Source organism: Ischnura elegans, chromosome 3 (genome assembly GCF_921293095.1).
Source record: "Ischnura elegans chromosome 3, ioIscEleg1.1, whole genome shotgun sequence".
NCBI lineage: Eukaryota > Metazoa > Arthropoda > Insecta > Odonata > Coenagrionidae > Ischnura > Ischnura elegans.
The window spans coordinates 76831961-76847985 of NC_060248.1; the positions used below are offsets into that span (position 1 = coordinate 76831961).

The 16025-nt window shown below is 39.6% G+C and overlaps 1 protein-coding gene across 4 annotated transcripts in view; it reads right to left on the minus strand.

The window, feature by feature from the left end:
* The window catches only part of LOC124156038 (protein slit), a 500940-nt gene that overhangs the window by 163567 nt on the left and 321348 nt on the right, over positions 1 to 16025 (minus strand). For all 4 annotated transcript variants that reach the window (XM_046530336.1, XM_046530334.1, XM_046530335.1 and 1 more), the window contains exons 10-11: positions 8785 to 8856; positions 8487 to 8558 (exon numbers count right to left, since the gene is read on the minus strand). In XM_046530336.1, the coding sequence (XP_046386292.1) occupies positions 8487 to 8558; positions 8785 to 8856 (144 nt within the window). The remainder of the gene's footprint in view (positions 1 to 8486; positions 8559 to 8784; positions 8857 to 16025) is intronic.

Genomic DNA, 16025 nt, shown 5'->3' on the forward strand with positions numbered 1-16025 from the left:
ACCTAGGCCTTAATGCAAAATCCAATTTACATACGTTATTCCCATCTTCTTTGACTTTGAAAATGTCTAATTCCTCGTCATTCTTACCGATCAGCAAAGCTGTACACAGACGGATGTCAGAGCACCATAACTTAAGTATACCATTGCATCGGATTTAAACTTATGCCGTCATAAAATTTGCTAAAAAGTTTCTAATTTAGAATCGATTACCTACGTATCGCAAGGTAAGTATAAAGGTTAATGAATGGAAAACTTGTATAAGAACGGTTTATAATTTGTGAAAGAAAATATAGAATGAATATTATATAGGTCAACTACTGCGGTCTTAGAGCATGGATCTATCAACATAATTTATTTTATCTGATAATTTCTACGATCTCTATAAACCATTTGAAATAAAAGCAACGATGTAAAAGAAATTTTCTCGGAGAAATTTTACTCGCATATCCATGCCTCCTAATTCCTTCTCGTGTATCATAACATCATTTCGCCGTCTGAAACTCACCGACCAGCCGGCCCATTTTCCCTTCAAAGATAAATAGCGGAATTACTCGGTAAATTGAAAAGAAATACAAAACAAACCATATATTATTTCCGAGGGGTCCATTTACCTTAACCTTCGTGTTTCATTGCATTCTGGGAGCGAGATTACTTGCGACAGTGAAAAGAATGGTAAATAGGAGACAAAAAAAGAGACGATCGCGTCCGTGACAGACTGAATCTCGGCTGTCCAACGACGCTGTCGAGCAGTTGGGTGGTCCACTACTGAGGGCCTGGTGGCAACACGGGGGAGGACAATCACCCCCTTCTTCATTCATCAACTTCAAAATTTTATTCTAATAGCTGCCAACATGGAGGAGGAAAGGGCCAGAGGAACTCAGGAAAACTATCACCTCGGCCAGGGTAAGTAAGCTAAAAACCTTTACTCTTAAGTACTGGCTTCGTTTACTTGAATATACTGTTACCTGATAATGGATTTATCAATTAATATAGCAAAATGAACAAATAAAAATGGACTTAATTGCAATCATCATTCCTGCACTTCTTTATGAAAATTAAATTGAAAAAAAAATAAAATTTCCAATCTAAATAAACAACATGAAAACAAACGCTATCGCCATTGCCAGCTAATCAGACACATGAAACCAATCACTTAATATTGGTGATGACGATGACAGGACGATGCCGCACAAAGACGAAACTGGTTGAGATTAAAGGTATCTAGATGAGAAATCTGCGAAGTTTTTTCGAGTCAATATCAAATAAATTCATGAAGTCACGCCTCAAACCAACCATTTTTTTCGGACTTTGCCTTTAAAATCTTGTTCATACGCGATGAATCTAATAATTTCTCTTGTTTATTTCGACAATAACTTAGATTGGCTTCTCAAACCGCCCATCCCCGAGCATTGTGCAGCACTATCTACTACATCCAACGCGTCGCTCTCATACGAAAGGTCGCTCAGGCGGAGGCGTGCGATCTAGGTACGCAACGTTAGACGCAGAGGGACGTTGAAGGAACGCTAATGGCTCGAAGAGGGCCTCTCCTGCTGGAGGGAGATGCCACAATGCGGAGAGCGAGAGTGTGGGCTTTGAGGGAGGGAGGAGGATTTCCTCGCACGTTTAACTGCTGCGCGCCGGAACGACGGCGGTGCCCAAATCCCACGGTCATTGCGAGTCGATCGAGGATCAAATGAGCACGACGCGACGTGGCAGGAGGAGACACGGGGTGGACGATTAAGAGACGTGCGGAGGCCAAGTGGAAGGGAGGGAGGGAAAGGGATTAGAGCTGAGGACGGTCGGAGACGGGAGGGTCGTTACAGTCCTCATATGAGAAAAATCTAATCTTTGGATTCCTCACGCGAGCCGATATAAATTACACAAGTCCGTCCACAAAGAAGGGGATCAAACGTGTCCTGCTTTGCTATTGCTATTAATTCTTCCTCAACACTTCATATTTTAACGTAGGAAAAGAATTACTATTAGATATATTAATTTTTCAGGTATTCCTTCGTGCATTGAACCCCTCGTCGCGATGCCATAAAAATGAAATTGTTAAAAAAAAACAATTATTAGGAAATTTTCAAATTACATGACAGTCCATTAAGATTCCTCCAGAGGATTTCCAAAATATAAGATGCTAAACAGCCTTTCAGATTTAAATCATTTGAAAACGCTGCATAAAATTAAATAAAGTAAATCCTTCCGTCTGAATGGAATTCCTCAACTGAAATTCCCTCTCCCAAATCTACGAATCCCATTCCAAAACTCAAAACGCAACTTCTTCCCAGCCTACCATCTTCGTTTTACAGCAATTACATTCTTAATCAACTACTAATCTATCACATCTCAGAAAGTCTATCAAGTCTCAATCGAGGATGGCAAGTTATCACTAACGACACTGATGTGTAATTACACCGATCATTCAATACACTGAGGATTTATAACTTCTTCCCATCTACGAACGTTCATAATGTTCCTCCAGTATTATGACAAATTTCCCAGTCAGAGACATAAAAAAGAGAATCTTATAATTAGAGTTTGAAACGAGTGCTTAATTACGATAATTCATGGAACTACCTGGGCCTTAGTGTCGGCTATGTGCTTGGACTACAGAGAGGGATGAGATTATGGACCTTCCCCCAACGGTACTGGCGGACATTCAACATTCCACGTCCCTCATAACCGATCGGACTGGATTGATTTTAAATGAGCATTACATTTGCGCCGCCATGACAGGACGCAGGCGCATAACCAGGGTTTCCCAGACTGAAATGCCGATTCGGCACATTCGTAAATCAAGCGCTGTTTATTCGCTTAATATTTGCGTGGGCGCCGACGAACGACTGGAATTTGAGCGCACCGTCCACGTATTCTCAGCGGATGAGATAAAATATAGCCATTGAGGTATTTCCGCTCCAGACATTAAATGCGAGAGCACGGGTGCCGGAGGTTGCTGCTGGGAATCGAGCGAAAACATAAAGAGCACAACGGGTGTATATTAGGCTCTCTGATGCTTATTAGTGATGTAAAATACCCGGGTTTTTTTACGATTGGAAAAATAATCATAACCCGCAAGGGGTAACCTCTAAAATGTTGCGGAAAGAGACATAGCAATGCGGGTAGGTGTATGGGTAAGAGTGCATTCGGAAAGAAGTGCGTATCATTCGTGAATATCTCATGTTTACTTTAGAAATAGCGCAAAAACTACTTTTGAAAACGAAATAAGGCTATTTAAATACGTTTTTAGAACGTTATCTTATCTGAGCCCTAAAAAATAGTGCTTACATCTAGAGCTCTCACAATTACAATTTAAAATCATATTTAGGGTAATTCTTCGTCGAAACTTTCCTGGGTGCTTTTCATGATTGTTAAAAACGCTTTGGGCTATGTAGCCGCGTTGATGTTCGAAAGAACCCAAAGTTTCCCTACCGATGCTGGTCGCCATGTCAAAAAAATCGTTAAGATTCCCTTGATTGAGCGACCAGCATAGGTCGGGAAACGTTGCGGCCACCCAAGCATTGACGCAGCGACACAACCTAACGTGTTTTAAACTGCCATATTTAGGGTATTTACCCACGTAATTTATTAATATTCCTTTTTAAAAACCCCCTTAACTGGATATTCATTCTGATATCAACGATTCTCTCGGCATGGGAAAACAATTCTTGAGCATTTACCTAAGGGTGGCCATTCATTTACTGGCTTCAAATCCTAAAAATGAATCGTATCTTTGCTATCTACTTAATCCATCGAAAAGGGGTCGATAAAATCTTCAGCCTTCCCACGCCCGACCACGTGAGCTGAACGCTTCACAAACGGCAGTTCTGCTCCATATCTTCACCGCATTGATGCTCACAGGTAGATAAGTCCGGAACATATATCATTCCACCGGAATCTAAGTCCACAAAAATAATAATGAATGTGAGGCACTGGGATGCGAGAGACGTTTCCTTTCCACTCCGCCTTGATCTCTTCGCTCTATTCCCGTCTACCCTCCGTCTCGTTATCTCCTCTCCTCAAATTAGTCATTTCTCTCCTCCGAGCAGAAGCTGTCCAATTAGCGTCTGAGGGAGGCCAAGCGGGGTGAGGCGGTGCAGTGTGACGGAAAGAAGGGGGAAGTGAGTTGACACGGAAGGAAAAACGATACGTAGAAGGGGGTGTGGTGGGATGAATAAAAAAAACATTTGTAATAAATATAATGGGCATACGAAAAATAAAGCCCTAAATCGCACACAGAAATCGCATTCCATCACAGGTGAAGAATATTCAGGTTTGGTTATATCCCAGAACAGGCGAAAAAAGAGTGAGAATTCAGAAACCTCACAATTAATACCTATGTATCATCATCATTGAACAATCCTAAGATTGGTTTGACGTAGATCCTCTCTTCTATCCACTACCGTTTTCATAGCATATTCCTTCTCATTTACATTCTTTATAACCTATCTTATAAATGTATGCATGCATAATTAATGCAGTTAATGAATTAATATACCTTCAGGCTTGATTCGCAATATCATACAATTGAATGAGACAGTTATATTGAAATTTTACGCACCAACCCAAAATGTTTTATACTGCATCGCCATACGTTATTATACCACATTACATTCACGAAAGATTATGGCTGGTATACAGTTGTCAAAGTATTTTTTTGTCTGAAGATTTTCGCAGCTTCTTCTATCCTGTTTAGTTCCTTTCGGGAAATGTAAACAACGCAGCATTTCCCGAAACGAACTAGCGAGATAGTGATCAAAGTAATTGAACTAAAACAGGAGCGCCAAATAGCCTTTCAAAATTAACTCCTCCTCCTCAACGCTAATTTTACTAAAACGAATTTAAAATTCTAAGTCTAACGTGAAAAAATATTCTTATACTTCTCTTTGCTGGAATTTTTAATAGCTAGTTAGTCAAAACTGGGTAATTTCAAGTGATGTAAAAAAATATTTATTTTATACCATATTAATTTATGATGATTCTAAAGATGCTCTGAGGAATCATCAAGTTGAATGCAACTGCCAACATTGTCACAGAATAGAAAAAGGAGGTTAAAATATGAGGGGAAAAATATGATTGATGAAATAATCCCGTGAAACCTTTGTACTTAAGTAAGGAGGCTACCCTACCATGCAGGGTATTGTTGGGAAACATTTGAAGAAAGAGAGTATATGAACGAATAATTACGGTCGTCCGCATGAGCTCAGGGACTTTCCTCGAAATAGGAACGAGGCATAAGTGCCATCTTTGACGCGTCATGTCGTTTCCTCGCAGTAATTTAAATGAAGGGCTTCCGGCCAACGACAGCGGCGGGAGAAAAGCGCCGCACTTCGACTCGAAATGGTGGCTTGGATGACCAATGGGATTCACGGTTGAATCGTTTTACGGAGGCGGACACATAACCTTTATGCACGCACCATCGAAAGCGTGTGCGGGAAATTCACGTTTTAATAGCTTGGGCGGGGACGGAAAGCAGAGTGAGGAAGATGAGAGAAGTGGGAGAGGAAACATTAAAGGGAAGACAGACACCGGTGAGATAAACGATTGAATCCCTGCAGGAAAATGCTAGAATGTCAGTTTAATTACGCATTAACAAATTTCTCTGATATGTTTTACTACTGAGTATATCATAATCTTGGTTGGTTGATTATTTATTTCCATTACCCCTTAAACAGCACATTTACGGCCTTTACAATGCGGAATTAACAATTAACAATTAAGGATATTCATACACGCCCATGCCCTAAGAGTAATAAGAGATAGATAAGAGTAATTTATCGAGGCGAAACTCGAACCCGCGACCTTCGGTTTGGCAGTCGAGGACTTTATCCCACCGCCACCGAGGCCGGCAAATAGTATCATCGATGTTATTTTCATCAACTAATATCATCAATGGCTTATAGAAGCAAAATATTTGTAAAACAGATTTAATTTCTACAACATTTGATAAAAAACAAAAAAGACAAATGTCGAAAGCAACATGAGCTCAAGGAGAAAGGAGGCACAAAAAATAAGGGAACCGATATGAAAATTCAAATTAGCGAAGTAAAAAATATAATCGTGAAATATATTTGAAAGACCCTTTTCCTGGAAAATGATGACTATTTACGAAAAAAAGCTGTTAAACTTCGGGAATTCAAATAAATACTGAATTACGGGCATGGAACACTGAACTATTGAAAAAATTTTGAAGCATATATTAGTCAGTAATAATATGTGCAACAACTACTAAATAAGGGATCAGGAGACAGAACACAATGTTGAGCATACTTAAATGGACAACGTTAAATCTTCGCACGTTGCGCGTATCTGAAAGAATATAACGCCCTAAACGACCAATTTCAGAAGTACCATGGGTGCAGAGCTTAAAATATTATCCCTGTTATCACTTAGGTTGCTATTAAAAGGCTCGCATCCGAAGAATTACGCCTCAAAATATCTACCTTAGAAAATCAGATCGCAAGGGACTGATCCCGACTCAGAATGAATGAGGGAATGGAAAGATTGGTAACAATTGATATCACCTTCCCCAATGAATTTGCGAACATCCCGACCTCTTTTTTCCAGAGTTGCCTCTATCTTGTACGACTCCAATACACAATGGAACACGGATAGGGCTCAGCAGAACATTTGGTCCCTCTAAGGAGTTACTTCCCCTTCCTTCGAGCAATACGCGGATACTCCTCGATATTGCCCCTGAGGCACACTACATTACCCGATGCTGTTTTGTTTCTCACGCGCGGCACCGCGGTTGGGCCCGCAGTTCCCATCGGTAATCCATTAATGGATTCGGATGCTTTTTTTTATTTTCCAGGGAACGAGGGAGGAAAGCTGGACTGGAGGGGATTGACTGATGCAGTGGGCGGGAGAAAAGGGGTTGGACGAGAGTTTAAACGCTGAGTGTTCTCCCACTCATTAGCCCACAGAGTTGGTGTCGCTTGGGCTATAAACCAGGGATCCCACCGAAACCCAAACCAGGATCTGACGATGTCGAAGAGCGACGAAACTGTTCGACATTAAAATTATCTTCTTATGTGAAATTAACAAGGTTTTTTGATTGCATATAGTAGTGTAGCAACACTACAGCGCAAATGCGGAGAATGCACAATGACTAATGATACTTCCAGAAATTATCTACCTTCCCAATAGCTCACAAATTCCCGTAAACAAACGAATTTACATACGAATCCGTTGAAAAATAGGAACATCACAAACCTACGAATTACGTTCTATTGGATGAGCCGTTTTTAAGCTCCACAGATAGGGGCTCGGGAAGTTATTCACGTAACAACGGATCGCGGTTTTCAGAAAGAGGAACTGTAACACTATTACCTAACCAGTAACAACTTGGTGGGGTAAAGCCAGCATACTGAGATTTTTAAGAACACTGCTAAAAATGGCCCAAAATTCCAAGAAGTATGTCATTTTTGGTATCCGGAAGAAAAAAACCTGCATTTTTCTAAACTAAAAAAAGTAACGTGAGGTTTCTACTTTTCACATTTATGGCAGATTTTCATCGCATCGTGTTTTACAATTAGTGGTGATAAAATCTAAAAAATATTAGATGAAAATCAAAACCAAAGACAATGCAATTGTCCTCCGAAATATGAATAAAAAAGAATTTCCGAACTCTGCTCCGCTCGAATCGACTTGGAAAGGAAAAATTAAATATAAAATGTCCCGAAATTACTATCTTGCTGTCTCCCCAGGATACCATTAGAGCAATTCATCAAGATTCACGAAATGTTCGATCGTTACGATGCCTGAGATATGGAGCAGAGATAAAAGAAAAAGGCTGGTAGGGTAAAAAAAAGTAAAATAATTCCCCGTGAATAAAATGCCCAAGACCTCGCGTGTGGATGAACGTGGTCGCCGACGGATTGTGGAGGAAAATCCGTGCGGACTAATTGAAGCGTTCCCAAGCGAGCTTTCGTGGGCCGAAGTGACCGTGTACAGTACCCACCGCTCTCTGCCGAGTCGTTCCCAGGGAGAGAGGGAAGGAGAGGTCCCAGGGCGTTTTACACGTGAAATTTCAACGGCAGATCGCATCGCGACTCGAGCCGCGCTAATTTCCCTCCATTAGCGTCGAAAAAAAGATAACTAAAAAGAAAGGAAGAATTCACTCCAAAAACAAAACCTTTTTGACGGCTTTTTAGGCGCTATTTTTCTCGAAAAGTCGAATTGAAAGATGTTACGAGATTAATCTGGATAAATAAACGCCCGAGAAAAAAATACTTGTTCGCGACAGCGATCTACATGACGTGGAACTAAAAGCGTCTTTATTTACGAGACGCGTGAATAAAAAGTGGAGTAGGGCTAATATGCTCTCAAGCTAAAAGCTGAGCTAAAATGAAGATTAAATGGACGCCGTAGCCCCTTCTACTGAAATATCAGTAAAAATATACGAGGACGCGTCCTGAAATAAAAAAATTTCAAAATCTGAAGGTGAATAGGTTCGTCCAACCGGTATATTAAACAGTACTTACAGCAGGTTCAGGCTGACGAGATCTCTGAAGGTGTCCTTCCGGATGCAGGATATTTCATTGGCGTTCAGTAGCCTGAAAGAATGAATAAAATAGACTTGATGAAAATAAAAATTGTGCGCTCCTAAAATAATGGTAGAAATTATATTAAGTATATATTCTGGCATATTAAGCAAATTATTTAGACATTTAATTAGATGATTTTGACTATTTTCCTAGTCTAATGTATATATACCCTCAATTTATACACATAATCACTTCTTAAATTATTCAGTTACCCCAAATGAACGTGGATACTCACAAGAGCTGCAAGGATGATAGCCCATAGAACACTCCAGCAGGTAGATCGGTGATTTTGTTGCCGTATAGGACCCTGAAAAAGACGGGAGAGCATTAATATTAAAGTCACAAATAAAATGATGAAAATCGACATTCTAAAGAAAACATTATCTCTCTTCGTACACAACATAAAAATCAAAAACATTTATATAAAAAAGAATGGTATTCTCATTCTCAAATTCCTCATTAAAGACGTCAATAAGGGATTTCTATTTCAATAATCCAAGCACTACCAATAATGCTGAGGCGAAAACGATCACACACAGGTTCAAATGATGCAGAAATCACTTGAAAGCTTTGAAAAAATTCCTAGCTACTTAAGAAACGAATAAAATATATTTTCAAATGGCTCCATACAGGGCGTATCCCCTATGGAGAGGCCCCATTAAGTGTTTATTAAGTTTCAACATCAGGAACCGTGGTTCAATGCTATCAGAATTAATTAATCGATAAACATTAATTAACTCGTAGAGTAACACTAAATGCCGCACAGATTATAAAATTCATACTTATTGCTTATGATCATGACAAAATATAGGTACAAGAGAAGCAAAACAAGAACCTACTGTAAAACTCCTTCCCTCGTTAACATATTGGGGAGGAGTATAACACTTACAAATTACAAAAAAGGAGTACTACGCCATTGTTTAAGCATCTGGCGTTGCTCGAAACTACGTAAGTTTCGACATTCTAAAGATCCTTTATTAATAAATGCGTGAAAAATCATTAGAGCACGCACCACCTCGAAAGGAACTCTTTTCCTTCGAATTAGGTTACGGATGTAACTGGGTTGGTCTACGGTACGGGAAAAGCGAGTGGACTGCGCATGCGCACGGCGGCTGCGGGAGGAAAGAGGAAGACTCAATCACGAGTGGCAGTGAAGCGTGCGGGTTCTGGTCATTGAGATGCTGCCTGGATGGCGGATCCTTTTGCAAGTGTGAAAGGACGCAAAAAAAGGCGAGTCCTAGAAGGTGGCAGGTGGCCGGCCGGGATGGAAAGACGGATGGGTCTCACTTCCGAGGGAATAGCCACCACAATGAGGACCAAAGCTTTGGGCTCAATGGACAGAGAAGGGATGGTGACAGGAAGCTCAATTGAAAGCAGGTGATTTCACGCATAAAAGCGACGATGCGCACCAGGCATCATCCCACATTGAGGTAAAATAGCGTCCAAGCATCACCGAAAAAAGAGCACGTCTTTTGGTAGGAATAGTTTCAGATGCTGTGCAAGATACCAATCGAAATGGATACAATGTTAACGCTTGCGCGTGCCAAATACCTTCCTTAAAGATGTTTATCCCAACGATACTAGGAAGGTATTCCACCTTCAATTCTGCTTGCGCTAATTCGTTTTTCAACAGTTATTAATCTCCCCGAAATTCAAAAACAATCATTACCTACTGCAAATTACAGGTATAACCTGTATAACCCATTTAATTACATTTTATTGGAATTTAGTCCATTTATCCATAAATTGAAGTTTTTTACCCACCAAAATCTATTTTAGAGCAATGAATGCCGTCTTAATTGCAACCAAGCATGAATAAATTCAAAGCAGTTTGCAAATTAAAGATATCAAATCGAAACTAAGATCAACACATCAGAAACACGATAAGTTTCGTTGCAGTCATTCCAATTCAATCCACGGTCCTTAGAAATACCATAATCAAGATACGCGGGCTTAAAGACAACTATAAGTCGCAACATCCTAAAACAAATGCTAAAGTAAAAGATGAGCATCAAAAAGAATATGAACGTAATCAAGCAAGCCCAATTATTTACCGTCCGGGAGCCATACAAATTCATAGGTGGTGAATGAGAAGTTCCCACCCCGTCGTGGCCTTGGGCCTCATGCGATAAGTTGTGCGTGCCCTGGTGCGTCGTGGGAGCGGATTGTGTGGTCTCTCGCGACAAAAGAAACGATACATAAACTTTCGTGAGAAAGAAGGAAATGGTGGTATATGGGCGAAAAGGATAGGGTTTAAGGGACAGCAGCAAGGGTTTATGAGAGCGGGATTACAAGGCACGAAGTGGAGGAGTAGTCACGTGAAATATTCCATCATTTATAACCAAGGAGTATTATCATAGCCCTGAATATCTCGTATCCATGTTCATTACCTAGTTAAATGTATCCACAGGTGTTCAGGGCATTCCCCAGCTTTTTATGAGATGAACAAAATAATATACCGTTATGTGCAACCACAAATATATAATTAAAGTTTAGTAATCCGGGCTGCCCTTGCGAAGATCTTCAGTGGAGCAAGGAACTTGGCATTTTTTTCGATGAAGCAGAAGGAATGTGATATAGAAGACAATATTTGGCCTGTTAGAGTAATTTTTGATCAAAATACATATTTAACATAGCTATTAAACTAAAGTGCATAGATCTAAAACTCATGAAATAATAACTATTACTACCATTATCAGGTCCGTTTCAATCCAATTTACGGAAATAAAATAAAACATTTGGGCTTTAAACTATACGTAACAGATAATTATATACATAGGGAAGAAAGAAAGGTACGAGAGAAAATGTTCGAGATATGGAGGGCAGCAAGGGTTCATGAGAAAGAGCTTACTGGACGGAAGAGGTGGGGGGAAACAGATGTAGGCGGTAGGAAAGAAGTGGTGGGAAGAAGACCGGGGACAAAAAGAGGCAAAGTTCCCAGGTACGAGAATAACAGAAATAAAAGGAGACGAAAAGGAAGATTAGGTGGGCAGCGGAAAAAGAACTTAGAATAAGAGGTGGTGGTTGGACGCAATTCAGTAAGGCAGGATGTGGTCCAGAAGACCGCACCCAGGGAGTTCACAGGAAAATATGCGCGAAAGAAACTATATTCTACGGAAAGGATTAGCTGGTTATGTACGGCTACTCGGAGGACAATTCGCAAGTTTTGAGTTCTGATCTCAACACGGGTGGGCTAGGAAGCTGCTAGTGTACCTCCAGTCGGGAAGGATACGCTTCCTTTTCCCGGTTCTCACAGAAAATAGAAGCACAACCACTAAATTGACATGATTCCACCGTGAAAGACAGTGCACCCATGTGCTGATGAGAGTAAATATTAGATCAATGATTTTAGGATAACTATCCTACTTAAAGATTAATTAAGATTATCACAAGGTTAAGGACAAGGGATATGTTAGCGACCATGAAATATTTAAGTTATATTTTCGCAGGATCACTATCGCGAACGGCAGTTGGATTTGGCCATACACTGCAATGTTATTTAACAAAACATGAATGGATTTCGAAGTTCGTTCCTCTTACGGGTACGGTGACGAAATAAAAGAAGAAAGAAAAGAGAAGAAGGATATTTAGATATAGCACTTGGAGATATGCTTCATCTTTAATAGAGAGTCAAATTAGTTAACGATGACCAAGTGGAATTTCTCCAAGCAACATGTTTCCAGAGATATGGCCTCTCAAAATATCCCATTTCCCACAATCCAGAGAAAACATCAGCGTAATCCCCTATAGAGATCTCACTATTTTCTCAAAGAGACCGTCTTTATTTATCTAAGTTCCTCTATGATACATTTTTATACTTGAAACGCTCATGTGAGGCATGTGAAAATACCCACAAAAATTTCATAGAAATTCATGCACACTAAATGGAGTATTTCTCTGATATTTGAGTTGGTGTAAAACCAATGAGTAGATTCCGGATAACTGAACTGTCACCCAATGAATTGAGTTATAATAAAATTAGGCGAGAATAAACGAAATATGAGACGCGAAAAGGGAGAAGGAAGGCGAGCGAGAATGAAAATATTTATCGAAAAATGAAGAGAGGGTCTGGCGCTTTGGCGGGCGAAATTGCTGCTCGCACGGGGTTGAATGCGAGGCGAAGATTTTCGGGTGAGAACCCGAAGGAGAGGAAGAGATAGGGCAACAGGCATAAAATAATAACGGGGCAGCAGAGGGAGAGAGGTTGATAGCACTAAATTTGGGAGGAAAAGCGAGGGAATGCTCGAGAAAAATATTACGATATGGGAGAAATGGAAAAAAAAAGAGGACGATGTAAGCGCGCGAGGGCTGGGGGACAGAGAGAGCGAGGAGAAACCATAAAAATATGTGGCGGATAAAAGACGAGGCGTGAGAAAGGCGAAGGATATATGCGTGTTTATGCGAGGAAAATATCTTCAAGTGGTGCGGGCGTCATAGATACGGAGGCTTTCGGGGAGGAAAAATAAGGTTACTAGAGACTATGTGAAAATGTAGTAGATGGCACATTGGAAATCTCAAGCATCGTTGAAAAGTGAAGCCAACATGAACCTAGGACTTACTAAATTATAGTGGCTCAAAACCTTGAATCCGCCTTACCCGCATAAATGCATCACTCCCGTTCGACCGGCTTTTATTAATTTTTATTCACTCAATCAAAACTAACGCTATCAACTTGAAATTCATAGTTCACCCTTAGCCTGTATCTCATAGTTGGAAATTTTAGCTAATGGAATTTTTGGATGGAAAATTTTTAGAATTGAAATTCAGGAAAATGTTAAAAAATTTTACTCTCCATACCACAAAATTTTTAGAGTGATAATGATTTTTTAAAAAGGTAATTCTTCGCGAAAAAAGGCACAATATGCCCATTCGTAGGAATTGATGAGTCCTCATAATAACCAATCTGCGAGGATCGCAAGCTAAGCACCTTGCGGTCTAAATAGCTACTCCAATGTCAAAGGCACGTATCTGAATAACCCACTGAACGGTTGAGACACCCACCGGACTTAACACTTCTTACTTTCACTTTCAATGACGCAATCCTCCCTCTAGTTACATTCAAGGTCTAAGTGATGGGGAGAACGAAAACAAAAGTAGGAATAAGGTAGGAGAGAGAAAAGGAAAGTCTTAGGGGGAGAGGAACAAGTAGTATGAAGGAGAAGGGAGTAAGTGAGGATAGAGTTCTGAAGCGTGCTCCATCTGTTACACCCACCTCACACTCTCGCGGTGGTGGAGAGAAAGAAGAAGGGCAAAATCATAACTCGGAATCTAAAAAGGTTTCCACGAGGTCGGAAAAAAGGAGGAAAAATCGGTTGGACTTCATTTCTTCTTTTTTCTTTGTTACCACCACCACGAGACTTCTCAACTCTTTGCGTGGAAGACTGTGTTGAGATCTCCTGACCTCTCAAAAAAGAAATAGAAATAATAAAGAACTGAAGGGGTCGTGGCTTCAAAAATACTTTTTATTTCATTTTTTTTTAATTATTTTCATCTTTACCACCGACGCGAGAGTGCACCTTTTATATTTTATATTTTCTAAACGGTCGGTGGGGAAGGGATTTTCGTGAGCGCTTGTCACGAACTGTGCCACGCGGAGGTGAGGAGGGATTAGTACGGTGGAAAAGAATGGGGGGAAGTCTGTGTGAATGGCGCGGCTGAGGATGGAAATCGCGGAATAATGATGGAGGGTACATGCAATAGCGGCCCGAGTTATTTTCTCGGCAACTATGCAGACAAGAGCGATTATTATTCGCCAGACATTCTTAGGAATTCCTCTTATTCATGTGTGTCTCGAGGACTATTAAAACAAAGCAGAAAGTAAGAAAAAGCAGTTGAAAAGAAATAATGCTAACATATCCACCGTAGCATATCACGAGTCCGAATGATAAATCCTTTGTTCTGCAATTAAAATCCTTCCTTTTTCAGTGTTTTACTTCTTCCAAAGTAAGTTAACAGATATCATTTGTCTCATTTAGACATTGAATACACATTAATTACGTGAAATATTTAAAAAATATAACTTAAGCTCTCACGCCGGCTCTTTTTCAATTCGTTATAATTTAGAACACATTAGAATGCTTTAAATTTCAATGAGAACTGCATTAAAATTAATAGTTTAAATCACACTTAATTGCATTAAATACAAAAAATATAAACGAAATTAAACCTTTGAAACGCATATTATATCCCCTCCTAAATTGTCGATTCTTGAAAACAATGGCTGTGACATTTGGGCTTTCAGGTAGGGTTTACTATAACAATAGTAGTGATAAAGATGAGAGAGGCCAAAACAAAAAATGTTGCATAGCTTCCTCGTTTTTTAAGGCCGTAATTCCTTCAGTTTCCATTGATTTTATTTTAATAAACATAAATGCAACAATTCACCGCACCAATACAACTTAGGTGCAAAATTACCTGAATGCTTACAAATTCAACAACAACCATTACGCCCATTCAAAAACTACGCTTGATTGCTTAGAATTATATGGTTTACACGAACTACGACAAATTAAAATTAACGTTTCAAATAAAATTTTTTGATTTATTCACAGTTATGAGGGAATTTCATGGTATTTTCATTGCATTGCTAGTTTTAGCGCAAAACGTAACGTTCAACATAAAACATTAAAAAAATGTAAGTGCACCCTATTTGATCAGCCCTCCTAATCACATTCGTTCTCTTATTTTGAACCACATTGGAATGGACACACAGTGATTAACGATCAAATGGGGATAAAACAACCGAGCCAGGATGATGATATTTTTACCAAGCAAATGCTTTAACATCCCGGATTTTAAGGGTGGGGTAAAATCATGGGATTATTTAAAAGGCAGATAAGCGGATTAACTACCATTACATCAGTGTGCCTAGCTGATGAAAATCCCCAATGGACTTATCTCGATGGCTCATTCTGCTAGAATAAATGGAATAAATCGAAAGGAAACAAAAGCCTTGAAGGCTAGCGGGAGCTAGAAAGTAATCTGCTTCGAGCTATTTTATATAAATGGGTTTTATTGTCACATCTTTTATTGGATGAATAATAGGTTACCTAAGGAATATGATATAATTATTGCAATGCTTCATTCTGGAGGGACGGCTGAAATTAAATAATATAGTCTTCGATGGTTTTGTACTGAAAACGAATAAAACTGGTCAATCTAAAAGACATGCAGCTGAATTGAAGCGTTGAAATTAGAAAGGTTGTAAGTCGATAAATGCGAATTTTACAGGATACGACAGAAAGAGGTTTTCCAACATTGTGAGGCTCATATTAATGTACAAACTTCGCCAATCGTAGCAACTGATATATTTTATCAAGTGAATTTCTGTCTTGTCCATGCCATTGACATGTGCAAGTACTACTTTCTCCATGAATAAACGAAATTTCGATTTTTTTCTGACCTTTCCTATGTCAACGCTTCAATTCATTAGCACCAATAGGGAGAAGTTTGTATGAGTGATAAGTGTGAACCCCG